The 16,175-nt window shown below is 46.5% G+C and overlaps 1 protein-coding gene across 1 annotated transcript; it reads left to right on the forward strand.

Annotated features, from left to right (window-relative positions):
• Positions 1-8,268: 8,268 nt before the first annotated feature.
• On the forward strand, positions 8,269-15,528 carry KCTD12 (potassium channel tetramerization domain containing 12). Its single transcript, XM_067466891.1, has one exon. The coding sequence runs from the start codon at positions 8,647-8,649 to the stop codon at positions 9,640-9,642; it is 996 nt and encodes a 331-aa protein (XP_067322992.1). The 5' UTR covers positions 8,269-8,646; the 3' UTR covers positions 9,643-15,528.
• Positions 15,529-16,175: the final 647 nt, after the last annotated feature.

Genomic DNA, 16,175 nt, shown 5'->3' on the forward strand with positions numbered 1-16,175 from the left:
TATATATCAGGTGTGTCAAACTAATTTTCACTGAGGACCACATCAGCCTTATTCAAAGGCTGTTGAATTCATCTATTTATTTATTTATTGCGGTTGCTTATACCCCGCCCTTCTCACCCGGGGGGACTCAGGGCGGCTTGCACAAACAAGGCACAATTCGATGCCTGTATTACAAAAACATAACTTCAAAAACATAACATCAATAACAACAATAATTATAACACTGATAACAATTAACGTAAACAATCAATATTATCGGCAGGAATAGCCATAAACCCGTAAAAACAATTAAAACAATAAAAGCAATACAAACCTCATTGCTGGTCAGCGTTTAACCGACTCATAGTTAGGTTCTACTTTCCACACATTGTTGGTCCTATCATTCTGGTTCCATGTCTAATTGTCAGGGTGCCCAAAGGCCTGGTCCCAGAGCCACATCTTTACCTTCCTCCTGAAGGCAAGGAGGGAAGTTGAAGCCCTGATTTCCCCCGGGAGTGAGTTCCACAGATGAGGGGCCACCACTGAGAAGGCCCTGCTCCTCGTCCCCACCAGCCTCACTTGTGATAGCGGTGGGGTCGTGAGCAGGGCCTCCCCAGATGATCTCAGATTCCGAGATGGGACGTAGAGGGAGATACGTTCGGACAGATACGCTGGACCGGAACCGTAAAGGGTTTTGTGGTCAAAACCAGCACCTTGAATTGTGCTCGGAACTGAATCGGCAGCCAGTGGAGCTGACATAACAGGGGGGTGGTGTGTTCCCTGTATGTCGCTCCAGTAAGCAGTCTAGCTGCCGCTCGTTGGACTAGTTGGAGTTTCCGAACAGTCTTCAAGGGCAACCCCACGTAGAGTGCGTTGCAGTAGTCTATACGAGATGTGACAAGAGCGTGGACCACTGTGGCCAGATCAGACTTCCCGAGGTACGGGCGCAACTGGTGCACAAGTTTTAATTGCGCAAAAGCTCTCCCGGCCACCGCTGAGACCTGGGGTTCCAGGCTCAGCGATGAGTCCAGGATCACTCCCAAGCTGCGAACCTGCGACTTCAGGGGGAGTGTAACCCCATCCAGTACAGGCTGTAACCCTATACCCTGTTCGGCCTTACGACTGACCAGTAGGACCTCTGTCTTGTCTGGATTCAATTTCAATTTGTTAGCTCTCATCCAGTCCGACACAGCAGCTAAACACCGATTCAAGGTCTGGACAGCCTCCTTGGTGACAGGTGGAAAGGAGTGACAGATCTGAACATCATCCGCGTAGAGATAACATTTCAGTCCGAAACTCCGAATGATCTCCCCCAGCAGCTTCATGTAGATGTTAAACAACATTGGGGACAGAATTGATCCCTGAGGGACTCCACATGACAACGGCTGTGGAGCCGAACAGGTGTCACCCAGCAACACCTTCTGGGACCGTCCCTCAAGAAAGGACTGGAGCCACTGCAAAGCAGTACCCCCAAGTCCCATCTCTGTGAGGCGTCCCAGAAGAATACCGTGATCGACGGTATCGAAGGCCGCTGAGAGGTCCAGCAGAACTAACAGGGACACACTCCCCCTGTCTAGCTCCCTGCGCAGATCATCTACCAAGGCGACCAAGGCTGTTTCCGTTCCATGTCCCGGTCTAAAGCTAGACTGTGCCGGATCTAGATAATCAGTGTCTACCAGAAATCCCTGGAGTTGTGTTGCCACCACACGTTCCATGACTTTGCCCAAATAGGGGAGATTGGAAACTGGCCGATAGTTGTCTAATTGAGTGGGGTCCAGTGATGGTTTTTTCAACAGCGGTTTTATAACAGCCTGTTTTAGGCTCGCTGGAATTATGCCCTCCCGAAGGGAGGCATTAACCACCACTTTCACCCACTCTGCCAAACCCCCTCTGGCTTCCTTAATCAGCCAGGATGGACAGGGGTCTAGGATGCATGTGGTGGGTCGCACCTCCCCAAGGATCCTGTCCACATCCTCAAGCTGAACCAATTGAAATGAATCCAATAAAACCGGACAAGCAGATGCTCTCGTCACATTCTCAGAGACTGCATTTAAAGTGGCGTCGAATCCCGACCGAATCAGCGCAATTTTATCTGTGAAGAATCGAGCAAATGCTTCACAGCGAGCTCCCGAGCTGTCAGGGATCTCGCTTTCCGGCGGATTTAATAGACTCCTGACAACTCAAAAGAGCTCAGCTGGACGATTCTTCGCCGATGCAATACTGGCCGCATAGGATGTTTTTTGTGCTGCCACTATTGCCACACCATAGGACCTTGTGAAGGCATTCAGATGTGTTTGGGCTGATTTAGTGGGATTCTGGCGCCACACGCGCTCTAACCACCTCTTCTTTCGCTTCATTGCTGCCAGCTCCTCAGTGAACCAAGGGGCATGGTTAGCCCGGCTACTCAAGAGGGGGCGTTCCAGAGCGATTACATCGATTGCCCTGGTCATCTCAGAATTCCAGTGAGAGACCAAGGCGTCGATAGAATCACCAGTCAGGAAGGTGGGAAAATCCCCAAGAGCCGTCAGGAATCCATTTGGATCCATAAGTCTCCTGGGGCAGACCATTTTAATGGGTCCACCACCCCTGCGGAGGTTGGGAGGTACAGTAAGTCTAAACCTGATCAGGTAGTGGTCGGTCCATGGCAACGGAGCGATGGTTAGCTCCTCCACCCCAGCACTATCACCCCATCCCTGAGTAAAAACCAAATCCAATGTGTGACCGGCCGTATGGGTGGGACCAGATATTAATTGGGACAGGCCCATGGTTGCCATGGCGGCCATAAAGTCCTGAGCTGCACCTGAAAGGGTGGTCTCGGCATGGACGTTGAAATCCCCCAGGACTAAAAGTCGCTGGGAGTCCAACGCCATATCCGAGACCACATTTGCTAGCTCAGGTAGGGAGACTGTCGTGCAGCGGGGTGGTCGGTACACTAACAGAATCCCTATCCTGTCCCGGTCACCTAACCTAAAGCCGGCACATTCAAATGATGATGATTGTGGGATGGGGCGCCTGATCAAGGGGATAAAATCCTTATAGACCACTGCAACTCCTCCTCCCCGCCCTCCGGGTCTTGGCTGGTGCTGCACAGAATAGCCAGGTGGGCATAGTTGGGTGAGATTCACCCCTCCCCCCTCATCTAGCCAGGTCTCTGTTATACATGCTAGATCCGCTTGTTCTTCCTGAATTAGATCTCGAATAGTGGAGGTCTTTCCATTGACCGACCTGGCATTGAACAGCACCATCCTTACCCTGCACCAATAACTTTTTTACGTAGTCACCAATGCTCTTTAGTTTTTATTCAGTTTGGGTCCCCAGATAGTGTTGATTGACAACTCCCATCACTTTTGATTACCCACCATGCGGACTGGGAATAATGAGGATTGCAACCCAACAGCACTTAGGGCTCTGAGGTTGGGAAAGGTTAACTGGCATGTTAATGTCAGATATACTAACAAGCCTTGGATCTAAATTCAAGCCTCATTATCCTGACTAAACAGAACACACTGCAGCCTTGCAGATGTCATTGTATCCCAACTCCCATCAGCTCTAGTCATGATGCCTAATGATGAGCAATGCAGAAGTTGTAGTCCAGCATCTAGAGGGACACATTAACTGACAAAAAGGTCTGGATTTGGCCTGAAAGCCTTGAGTTTGACAATGTGGCATACAGATTAAACACACACTCACAAACACAATTAACCATTAAACCATACAAAATTGGCGCTTTCAAGACAACTGTCCTTCTCTTCCTAGAGCAGAATGAATAGACATATAGACATGGCTCATTCTGGTGAACTTTTACCTTTCTCACTTGTGGCTCACAGCTCCCTTATGGGCACAGTTGGTCCTTGCTCCTGTCCCAAAATTTGCAACCACCTTGCCATACATAGATCAGAGGGGAGTACAAACATAGGAAGGAAGAACATAGTTAGGAAGAACTTCCTAATTGTGAGAGCTGTTCAGCAGTGGAACTCTCTGCCCCAGACTGTGGCAGAGATTCCTTCTTTGGAGGCTTATAAATGGAGGCTGGATGGCCATCTGTTGGGGATGCTTTGAATGCGATTTTCCTGCTTTTTGACGGGGGGTTGAACTGGATGGCTCACAAGTTCTCTTCCAACTGTATGATGCTATAAGCCAGTTCTGTTCCAGGGAAGAGGCTTGAACAAATAAATCTCTTTTAACTGCTTATATAAAAACTGCTTTTGTATGCTGCAAGTGAGACTATACCACCACTTACTGCATAGTGCAATTGAACTTTTCATGCCTATTAAGGCAGCAGTTCAAAGCATGTTTATTAGGCTTGCTAAAACCCACTGGACTTCATGGGATTTACTTCTGTGTAAACATATTTAGGACTGGCCCCACAGGACTCTTGTTTGCAAGACTCCATAATACCTAAGGAATTGCTGTTGGTGGAAATCAGTTCACGCGTTAGTGAAACTTTTGAAGTCTGAAACCTGCCAGAAAGGGTCAGGTTTTAAAAAATGCATTTTGCAACGGCACAAATAGGAGTGGAGCTACACTGTAGAATTAATGCAGTTTGACACCACTTTAACTGCCAAAGCTTAATGCTATGGAATCCTAGGAGTTATAGTTTGGTGAGGCAGCAGTGCTATCTGCCATTGAAGGCTAAAGGTCTAGTAAAACTAAAACTTCCAGGATACTACAACATTGAACCATGGCAATTCAAGTAGCATGAAACTGCATTAATTCTACAGTGTAGATGCACCCTTGGAGCTTAAAATATTTTTGTCATGGACCACAAAGGAAACCGAAGCCTGGATTTTAGAAATCTGTGATGGGGTATGTATGCATGGGGTTTCCTTTCCCCCAGTGAAGCTCTTTTATTTATATTGTCCTTTTTGTCAGGAAGAGAGAAGACTGGTACAAAAAAAAAAAGGCATGGGAGATGTTTGCAAGATTAATTTCTGCAAGGCCAGCATTCTTAAAACTAAACTACAAAAAAAGAGGAAACTTACCCAGAGGTCAGGAAAATACCCAAGTCTGTATCCTTTGCTTTCACAAACCGACAATGGTTGCAAAACACTTTTTTTTGCAGAAGAATACCAGTCCTGTCAGGGGAAATTCTCCACTGTGAACCTGAAGGTGAGGTAGAGTTTTCTAAATCCAGGGTTACAACCCTGCCTTGTATCGACTTGCATAGACATCTTGTGTGACCTGGTCCACTTATTCATGAGAGGCAGATAACCATGTTTGTGCCTTCAGGTTGCCTTTCAAATTCTGGTGACCCCATGTTGGGTGAATTTATGCAAGAAATCAGCAGTGTGCATGTATAGTGTGGGATTAATGCAGCTTGACACCATGTTGACTGATGTGACTCATTGCTATGGAAATCTGGGAGTTGTAGTTTTACAAAGTCTGGCAAAGAGTGGTGGCATCTCTCCAAACTGATTCCCAGGATTCTGTATCCTTGAGCCACGGCAGTTAAAAGTGGTGTCAAGTACTTCAATTTGACAGTATGTGCTACTTCTTATGGTGATCACATGAATTCCATAAAGCTTTCTTGGCTTGGAATACTCAGAGGGGGTTTTCTATTTCCTTCCTTGGAAATGCAGCCTACAACAGCTAGTATTCATTGGTGGTCTCCCATCCAATTACTAACCAGGGCTGACCCTGCTTAGCTTCACAAGATCAGACATGCGCCGTTGCCTTTCAGGTGTTTGCAATAGCGGTCTCAAAAGGTAAAGCCTTCATACTTGGGGAGGGAGAGCTGATAAACCAGGGCTGGTTTTTGGAAGACTTCTCTAACTTTATCTCCTCCCCTCCTCCTTCTAACCCGGGAAGGGATGTAACTGAGGCTGCCAACCTGCCTCTTCGCCACACCTGGGAAAGGGAAGTCTTTCTTGGGGTGCATTTACATTGTACAAGTCATGCAGTTTGATATCACTTGAACTATCGTGGCTCAAAGCTATAGAATCATGGAGGTTGTATTTTTACAAAGTCTTCTGCCCTTTCTATCTAAGTGTTGGTGCCTCCCCAAACTACCAACTCCAGGATCCCATACCCTTGTGCCATGGCAGTGCAAGTGGTATCAGACTGCTATAATGGTTACAGTGCAGATTTGCAGGAGGAGAGACAATCTGCTCTGCTTTGCCTTTCTCCAACAAACATTTCCTTCCAGCCAACAACAAGCCCACCCTTAAAGAGCTGGGTCTCTTTATCCCGCAGCAGAGAAGGTTGAAGAGAGACACGAGAGCCATGTTTAGATACTGGAAAGGACATCATAAGGAAGAGGGAGCAGGTTTGTTTTCTGCTGCCCTGGAGACCAAGGGTCATTCCACACAGCCATATAAGGCAGAATATCAAGGCAGATAATCCACAGTATCTGCTTTGAACTGGATTATCTGATTCCACACTGCCATATAATCCAGTTCAATATGGATTTTATACAGCTGTGTGGAAGGGGCCTCAAACTTGGAGCCATGGGTTCAAATTACAGGAAAGGAGATTCCACCTGAACATGAGGAAGAACTTCCTGACCATGAGAGTTCAACAGTGGAACTCTCTGCCTTGAAGTGTGGTGGAGGCTCCTTCCTTGGAAGCAGGGGTAGGACAGCCTTCTGCAAGCAGGTCAAGATTTGTGGATTTCAATGGTTTCTCTGTGTAGTCTGACATGGTGCTTGTCAAGGTGGTCCAGCATTTCTGTGTTCTCAAATAAGAAAATGTGTCAGTGCTGTCTCAGTGCTGATTTGATATATATATATACACACACAGACACACACAGACACACACAGACATAAAGATATAGGCAATCATTGAGTTACAAATATCTGATGTACAAATGGCTCATCATTAAGAACAGGCTGAGACAACAGAAAGTGAGAGAAATTTCCTAGGAAGGGAAATTCACTCCTGAAAGAGTTATTATCAGTTATTATCATGGGGGAAAGGGGTCTCCACTGAAGCTTTCTCACTAATCCTTCTTTCCACCACAAGCCACAATTTCCAAAATCCAATTCTCACAGGGACAGAAAGTAAGGTGCAATCTTCTGAACAGGGGCACAGATAGCAAAGCAAACTCTGCAGGAGTGTTAAGCCTTCCCTATGCTGTTCAAAGCTAAGCAATATATATATGTTTGGCTATTGTTAATTTTAAAAAAATGTACCTGTTCCGACTTACATACACATTCAACTTAATCACAATCTTCCAGAACCTATCTTGTTCTTAACTTTTTGACTGCCTGTATTTATATTTCCATTCCAACTCCCTGTCATGCAGGAATGAAAATATAGTATTGAATAGGTTTATGAAAATATAATGGGTAGGTTTATGAAAATATAGTGTAATATATATAGAGAGAGAGAGGGAGGGAGGGAGGAAGAAACTCTCTGCCATGCAGGAATATTTTTATTCCTGCATGGTAGGGTGTCTGTATGTATGTGCGTATAATGAGTGTATTTATAAAAGTATAGTTTCTACACACACACACACACAGACTATACTTTCAGAAACTTACCCTTTATATTTTCATTCCTGCATGGCAAGGGGGTTCTATATATATGTAAAATATATATATACAGAAACATGGAAACAGGCAGTAGGTGGGTAGGTTTATGATAATATAGTGTGCATGTGGAGATTACATACACACACACACACACACACACACTATATTTTCATAAACCTACTGACCTATTGTCTGTTTCCAGGTTTCTGTATATACATTGTCATACACACACACACACACACACTATATTTTTAAAAACCTACTGACCTACTGCCTGCTTCCAGGTTTTTATATATACATTGTCATGTATTATAATACACACACATACACACACTGTATTTTCATAAACCTACTAACCTACTGCCTGTTTCAAGGTTTCTGTATATACATTATCATATTATTTATTTTTATACACACACACTATATTTTCATAAACCGACTGACCTACTTCCTGTTTCCAGGTTTCTATATATACATTGTCATATTACATATATGTATATACACACATACACACATTATAATTTCATAAACCCACTGACCTACTGCCTGCTTCCAGGTTTCTGAATATACATTGTCAATGTCATATATTATAATACACACACACTCTACATTGCCATAAACCTATATCCACCTACAGCCTGTTTCCAGGCCCTCCTTTCCTGCCTGGCCGAGGGCTGGCCTGCCCTGCCCCTGTCCCTCTTCCCGGCTCTGAACCCCAGAAGAAGACACCCGTTCCCACGCTCCGCTTGGAAGGCAGGCAGGGAGAGGCGCGGAAGGCTTGGGAGGGCGCGTGGCAAACTTCTCTCTGGCGGCGGGGCTGACCGGCAGGGGGCGGCGGCGAGGCCGGCGAGACTTCTGGCCAATCAGGAGGCCGCGAAGGCTGGCAGCGAGGCGCCTGAACGTTCTGCCTGAACGCAGCCTCGGCGGGAGACGGGCAGTGGAAGGCGGAGAGGGGAGCCGTGCGTCGGAGCGCCTCTCTCTCAGGGTCCGCGCGCGCGACTCCCAAGAGGAGAAGGCAGAACGTTGAGGCGCGCGCGCTGCCATTGGCAAAGGAGGGCGCGCGGGCGGGGGAAGGCGCCTCCTCCTCCTTTGCTCCCTCCCTCCCTGCATCGCGGCGGCTCTACATAAGCGCCCGTCGGCGGCGGCAGCGGGAGGCGTGCGGCGAGGAGGAGCGGCGCGGCTCGGCTCGGGGGCCATGGCCTTGGCGGACAGCGCCCGCGGGCTGCCCAACGGCGGCGGAGGCGGCGGGCGGTCGCAGCCGGAGCCGTCGGTGGTTCCGGCATCCACGGTGGCGTCGTCGGCAGGGAGCGAGGCGCCCGGGGAGATCGTGGAGCTGAACGTGGGCGGGCAGGTGTACGTGACCCGTCGGGGAACGGTGCTGTCGGTGCGGGGCTCGCTGCTCTGGCGCCTCTTCTCGCAGGAGCCCGGCGCGGCGCTGGCCCGCGACTCCAAGGGCCGCGTCTTCCTCGACCGCGACGGCTTCCTCTTCCGCTACGTGCTGGACTACCTCCGCGACCAGGAGCTGGTGCTGCCCGAGCGCTTCCCCGAGCGCAGCCGACTCCAGCGGGAGGCCGAGTACTTCCAGCTGCCGGACCTGGTCCGCCGCCTCCAGCGAGGAGGAAGCGGAGGAGGAGGAGGCGGAGGCGGAGGAGGAGGCCTTCCGCGCGACGCCTCCCTCTGCGCCGACGAGGGGGGCTCCTGGGAGGCTGAGGGCGAAGGCGGCCCCTCGCCCCCGGCCCGCCGCAGCCCGCTCCTGGCGCCCTCGCTCTCGCTGGACGCCGCCGCCGCCTCCTCCTCCTCGTCGTCGGCCTCGCCCTCCTCGCGCCGCGCGGGCTACATCACGGTGGGCTACCGGGGCTCGTACACGCTGGGCCGCGAGGCGCAGGCCGACGCCAAGTTCCGCCGCGTGGCGCGCATCACGGTCTGCGGCAAGACGGCCCTGGCCAAGGAGGTCTTCGGGGAGACGCTCAACGAGAGCCGCGACCCGGACCGGCCCCCCGAGCGCTACACCGCCCGCTACTACCTCAAGTTCAACTTCCTCGAGCAGGCCTTCGACCGGCTCAGCGAGGCCGGCTTCCGCATGGCCGCCTGCTCCTCCACCGGCACCTGCGCCTTCGGGCCCGAGCAGGGCGGACCCGCCGACGACCGCGTCTGGACCAGCTACACCGAGTACGTCTTCTGCCGAGAGTGAGCCCCCAGGAGACCCAGGAGAAGGAGAAGGAGTCACCCCAGCCATCCCCTCAATGCCTTCGGGGGAGGCAGCCCCACACCCCCAGCCAGGCTTCTCCAGCTCTACACATCCATTCACACACATACGCGGCTTAGTTCTGTCCCCTCATTGCTGTCACTCCGGGACATGGAAGGAGCAGAGGCTGGAACAGGGAGAGAGAGACTCTCCTTTTCTGTCCAGAAAGGGCATAGGAGGGTTTCACTGCCCTGTAACCCCTGTATCTCTTTCCTCTCCCTCATCACAGTCCAGCATCTACTTCAAAGTCTCTGACTGCCTCCTGCAGAATTGTGGGATTTGTAATTTAGGGAAGGGCTCATCCAGAGAAGCCCTGGCCCTCCCAAGAATTCTGCAGGAGGCGGTCACAACATTTCAAGTGGATCAAAGAGGAAAATGCTCAAGTATGATTTTTTTTTTCATGCCAGGAGCAACTTGAGAAACTGAAATTTGTGACTGGTGTGAAAGAATTGCAGGGGACACCTAGATGATTGGTGTTTTACCATCCTGTAGGAGGCTTCTCTCATGTCCCCGTATGGGAAGCTGGAGCTGAGACAGGAGCTCACCCAGCTCCTGTTAGCAGTTCAGCCAGCACAAGGGTTTGACCCTTTGCACCACTAGGGACTCCCTCAAGTGTGATGAGGCCCACTCATTGGGACCCTGAGTTTGGTGCGGCCCCATGACTCGATCCTTAAACACCTCCCCAAACTCTTCATCCTCGGATTCAAATTCTCTAGCACCTCACCAAACTCTTACCTTCCAGGGCTCCATCAGAACTGCTTTTGCAGTGCCAGCACTCCAGAAACCTATAGTACAAAAGGGACATCCTAAGGAATGGAGCCCGCCCTTACCTCTACGCTGTAGTGTTAATGCAGTTTGGCACCACCTTAGTTGCCATGGATTGGAGCCCCGTGTTTGTAGTTTAGTGAGGAAGCAGCACTTTTTTGCAGAGAAGGCTGGAGGCCTCATAAAGCCACAGCTGTTACAATTCCATTGCATTGGGCCATGTAGCATCAAGCTGTGCTAACTCAACAGTGGAGGTGCCGTGACTCTTCCATGCTTGACGGTTTTACCAGTTTTGGTACTTTAGGCTGGATCTACACTGCCATATTCCAGAATGCAGATTGATTGTCATAAGATGGATGATATGAGTCTACACTGCCAACTCCAGTTCAGTGCAGCTCATCTCCAGTGTAGATCCAGCCCTAGTTGCTCTGGCTGTATGTTTTTGAACTTTGGGGTGCAGAATTTGAGGAGACAATTCTAAATACCTCACAAAACTATGGATCCAGTCCCTAGGATCCCCAGGACAATCCTTGTACCCTGAGCTGTATAGTTTTGTGAAGTATTTATTATTCTTTACTACTTTACCAAACTCTTTGTTCCAGGATCCCTTAAGGATGTAGCTCCTGCAATTTAAGTGGGTTGAAAACCCCACCCTCACCACCCACAAGACTGGCCAGTCGTATACTCTCGTCCCCTTTTGCCTATGCAAGAGTGTCTCTCCTTCTACCATTTCCACACTCTTGGCCTTTCCTAGCTGTGTGTGGTGGCCCATCTGCCTTCCCCTGGTATCCAGAGAATGCCTTCTGTACCTGGGCTCCTTACTGAAAGGGACACTCTGTTCTCTTTCACCACCACCAGGGGGAATGAGTCTCCCTGTTCAAAGAGGGTGGATTTCTATCCAGGAAGATATATACTTCCTTTGACGGTCCAAGCAATCGTTCTCAGCCTTTGGTCCTTTGGATATTTAGAACTTCAGCTCCCAGAATCTGCCATCTTTGGCCAAGCTGGCAGAAGCTTCTGGAAGTATGAAACAGGATGAGAGATCGAGACCCCTTGCCTACAGCTGCTTCTTTGGTCATTTGTATTCTGGGCAGCCTTGCCCAATATCCTCTCAGATCCCCCCCCCCCCTGAATCCCCCTTCTCCCTGATACAGTGCCTCCAATGTCTACCGAGCTGAGACTTCCAGAGATGAAAGTGTTTTCCCTTCCATATTTGCAGTGGTCTCACATTAGCTTCATAAAATGCCCCCTTAAACATCTTGAGGACTGTTTGCGCTGTCCTGAGGATTTTAGTGGTGGTATCCAGCAAGGATGACAAATGTGCGGCCTTCCAGATGTTTCTGAATGACAACTCCAATTGTCCATCACCATTCACTATATCGTCTTAGGCAAATAGGAGTTGTAGGCACAATCAAAACAATCTGAAAGATGACAGATTTCTACCAATTGTGTGAAAATTTGGGTGGACTTGACTTAAAAATGTTTTACTTTGCCATAAAGCCCTGGTCAGGGATGATGGGAGTTGTCACCTAGTACCATCTGCAGAGCCATTTGTTATTCTCTCTTGCTGTAAATGGGCTCTCCATTGACCCTGCTTCCACCATTCTCATTTTTCTGCACACCACTGGGAAATCTTTGTGAGTTGTCCTCCCCTTATTCCCCCCAAAACCATATTTCTTCAGAGGAGACTTAAGCATCTTGGCATTCACAGCCATATTGGTTTGGGGAGAGATACTTCTTTCTGGTATTGCCTAAGCTTGATCCTAAATTTGAATGGGATTGGCAAAATGGGGCATTTGTTTTATAATAAGGCCATTTTGTCACTATGTTATCCATTCCATCACACACATGGTTTGGAAAATATTATAGGCCATGTTTTAAGGGGAACCATGTTTATCATTTTTCCCTCCCTTTCCACTACCCATTTCCGAAAGCTTCCCTCTCTTTCAACTCTTGTAAACTTCATAAACGCAGATGGGGTGGCTCAAGAAGGCTGGTGTCAAAAGACAGCCATCAGAGCAATGCTTTTGGTACTTTTAAAGCCACTTGGAACACTTGGACCCTTCTTACTGGAGCAGAACTCTTTCAAATTGCCAAGTAGCAATATTTGGAAACGAAGAGTGCTTGTGAACTGAGTTCTCATGGAATATGACAAAAAAGAAGAGTCCTCGATGAAAATACCCATATTACTGATACTTATGTGTGTTTATAATATATATATATCTATATTTTTTAAAAAATCAATTGCACATTGTTTATTCTGAAACTAGATTTGCCAGGTTTCCGCAACGTGGAGGTAAGGTGTTTGCTTCCTTGAACAGTATTCCTGTGTTATTTGTGTAAACAGCTTGTCTGTCTTTAAAGGGGACTGGGGTGTGTGTATATTTTTGACCCCTTTTCAAACTTATGTTGCCCTGTTGTTGCTATCAATAACACTTCTGCAGTGGAGTGCCCCTTGCATCTGTGAAGAATTTGGAGAAGTTGCAGCTCCCAGAATCCCAGAGAGCCTGGCTGGGGGATTCTGGGAGTAGTAGGTACTATGTGGTGGTTCCTTGTTTAGAACTTGGCTCATGGAAGTATAGAAAGTGCTCCTACTTCACAAGCTATAGAAAATCTTATGCCCCCTTTGGTAGGGCAACTTGTGGGTCTGACTCTCCTTCTACTGAAGACATCCTCTTTACACAAATAAGGCATGAATTGGCCAGTGGAGATCTCGGATTATGAGTACAATCACAGATGGAGAGGTGCCATTAATGTTGCCTGCAACTGTTTTAATGTTTTCTGGTTTGATGTCCTCAAGGCTAATGCTTGTTTGAAGACTCCGTTGCTGCCAGTTCCCCTCTCCCTCTTGGGCTTTAAAAAAAGCGATGGTCATCAGTTTTCTTAGCTATGCTACGCTGCTAAATAAGAAGTCCAGACTTTCTGAGTGGAGGTTTGGTTTTCTCTCTAAAAGTGCAAAAGCGGATTTAGATCTGTTATAGCAGGAGTTCCTGTTTACTATGGGGAGGGTTTCTTTTAAAATAGCGAAGAGCCTTGAACTCTCATGTACTTTGGAATTTTGGCCAATGCCTTCTCTCTGGGAAGATACCACAGCACAGAAGCACAACGCATTATCTCTCCCCCTCTGGGTAAAGGGACTGACATTTAATTTTCCCCATTGAGCAGTTTGAGAGCTCAACACAACACATTGTTCCTCCTGACTAAAAAAGGATTGTCTGTTGCAAGCTCCGTAGGGTTCATTTTCACACAATCCAGTCATTCAATTATTTTTCAAATGATGTATATTAAAACATGACATTTTATGTACTCAAACATAATTTCTTAGAAGCCATGTCTGGATGTTGAGCTTCAGAGTTATAGGTGTTTGTATTCTAACCAAAGATTTTTTTAAATTGCGTTATTAATTTTAATCACACACATACTGCCAAGCTATTTCTTCAAAAGATGGGAGTTTTGTTTTTTGAGCAGAAGAAGTCAGCATTTGCCTGTTTGGATTAGTGACAACACATGAGGGTTTATATATAATGGTAAACTCTGACTTAGCACAATAGTTTGGCACAATAGTTATGTGGGCAAAAAATGAAAGTGAATACAGCCTCAGGTTTATGAGCTTCCCTCTTCTCCTCCATGGTGACATAAAGGAGGTATAAACCAGGATTTGTTTTCATTTTGTTTGATTCCTGGCTTGTTGTTAGGTGTTTTAAAACAACCAGGTTAATTGCTAAACAAGCCAAGTGCAGATTTGGATTGTTTAGATGGATTTTTAAAAATAAACCAGTGCATGTTAAATCATGCACTTTATTGGTTCACATATAAATGACAAGTTAGGAATTGGGCAAAATGAAACTGAATTGTGGTTTATTTCTTCTCCAGGCCTTGCAGAAGAAAGTGGGGGAGTGTCAAGACCCGTGGTTTGTGTTGGCCCCATTCTCTTCATTCATTTAACCCTGATTTACAGGTTTAGCACATACCACTGAACTGCAGCTCTCATCAGCATTAGCCACCAGCATGGTCAGTGTTGAGAAATACCTTTTCCTATGCTGGTTTAGCATCACATGTGAATATAACAACAATGAGACAGTTCCCCTTCTTAACCGAATGTGTGTCTGCTGCTTAGATTGTTAATCTGACATTCTCCTAAAGCTTTATAGCAATCAATTTCATGGAAGTCTTGAAATGCCACGCTTCTCAAGAAGAGCATCAAATATTTTTGCTCTAAGGGAGATAATTTTGAAGAGACACATTATTTCCCCCCCAAAAAGCAGGAGATGCAGAGTGTGAGAAAAAGAAGAGAGTGTGAGCAAGAATGCATTCAAATAAGGACAAGCAATAAGGTAGCATTGGAAAGCTGGAATTCCAGGAGAAAAATTGTACCCAGGTTGTCCTATGCCTTACTCTATAATAATTCCATTTGTGCATATTTTAGCTATACTGCAAGTCTCTTGAGTGCAATTCAATATTTAAGATGTCTTTCCTTACAGTCATATAGTCTTTTTCTAGTTTTTGTTGAGTGACTCTCTCTGAAGTATGTTTTCTAAAATTTTGTATACAAACCAGTTTCCAGTAACTGCTTAAATTAACTTTCAGTTGATTTTCTTCCCTTTTTCTTTTTCTAAATGAAACTTGTATTGTAGCTTACTTAAGTCTGTCATCAGAGTTATGAATGGAGGTGAATTACAATTTGAATTTGTGACTTAGTGTGTACATAAAGTGTATAAACATTTTACACGGATCATTTAGTTTTTTATTCATTTCCTAGTGCTATACAGATTTTCATATGCTGTACCTGGACACGCAGAGTTCTTTCATAATAATCTGTGTTCCTGTACCTCTTTGTACAGAGGTGGACCTGAGTACAAACATTGGCAAAATTGTAGAAATATGTTTGTCTACACTTCTTTGCTGGAATGTGACTTAACAGCTAAACTTCTGATGGTTAAAATGCAACCCTCAAATGAAGGCTCATGTATTTTGATTAGTGAATGTTTATTTGCTAGCAGGCTTACCCTCAAGCTCCCATTATTTTTTAAATACAAATAGGTACAATAAAATGAACTAACTACCAAATTTGTCATGGCTGTGTTCTATGTTAACTCAAGTTGCATTATGGGAAGTTAGAGTAGCTGAATTAATTATGAGTGGCTGAATTAATAATAATAGTCAAGTATATTAGCCAGATTTCCACAACAGTTCCTTAATAAATCGACCGGCTTAACGTATGAAAAAGCAGGTTCTTGCAGGCTTTTGTATTTGTATACTTATTGATTGGTTTATTTATTTTTATCATGGTTTTCAGAAACAATGTCTTGCAGAGCAGCTTACAAAAATTAGTAATTGGACTTTACCCCCAGGCTTCTAGTTTAAAAGACACAAAGTATGAAAGGAGAGGAATTGAGAGGGATAAGGGGAAGCAATGGTGGTAGCTGATTCAGAGCTTTTCAACATAAACTAAAAAAAAATCATACTCCCCTCATAGATGCTGCAATCCTGATATGCGGTGTTCATGACAACTTGCTGGTAGTACTTTGGGCTTTCAGCCAATTCAAAAACCATTTTTTACTCCACAGTTTTAAAGAAAAGATTTTTTATGTGCATTACCATCATTCCAGAGGGATTGCTTTGCTGTGAAGTTGGGGGGAGGGGAAGAAGGTATCAGTGGTAGGTGAAATAGATGAGCACAGTTGTTCTCGACTTGTGAGTCCCCAGGTGTTTTG

Source organism: Anolis sagrei, chromosome 3 (genome assembly GCF_037176765.1).
Source record: "Anolis sagrei isolate rAnoSag1 chromosome 3, rAnoSag1.mat, whole genome shotgun sequence".
Taxonomy (NCBI): domain Eukaryota; kingdom Metazoa; phylum Chordata; class Lepidosauria; order Squamata; family Dactyloidae; genus Anolis; species Anolis sagrei.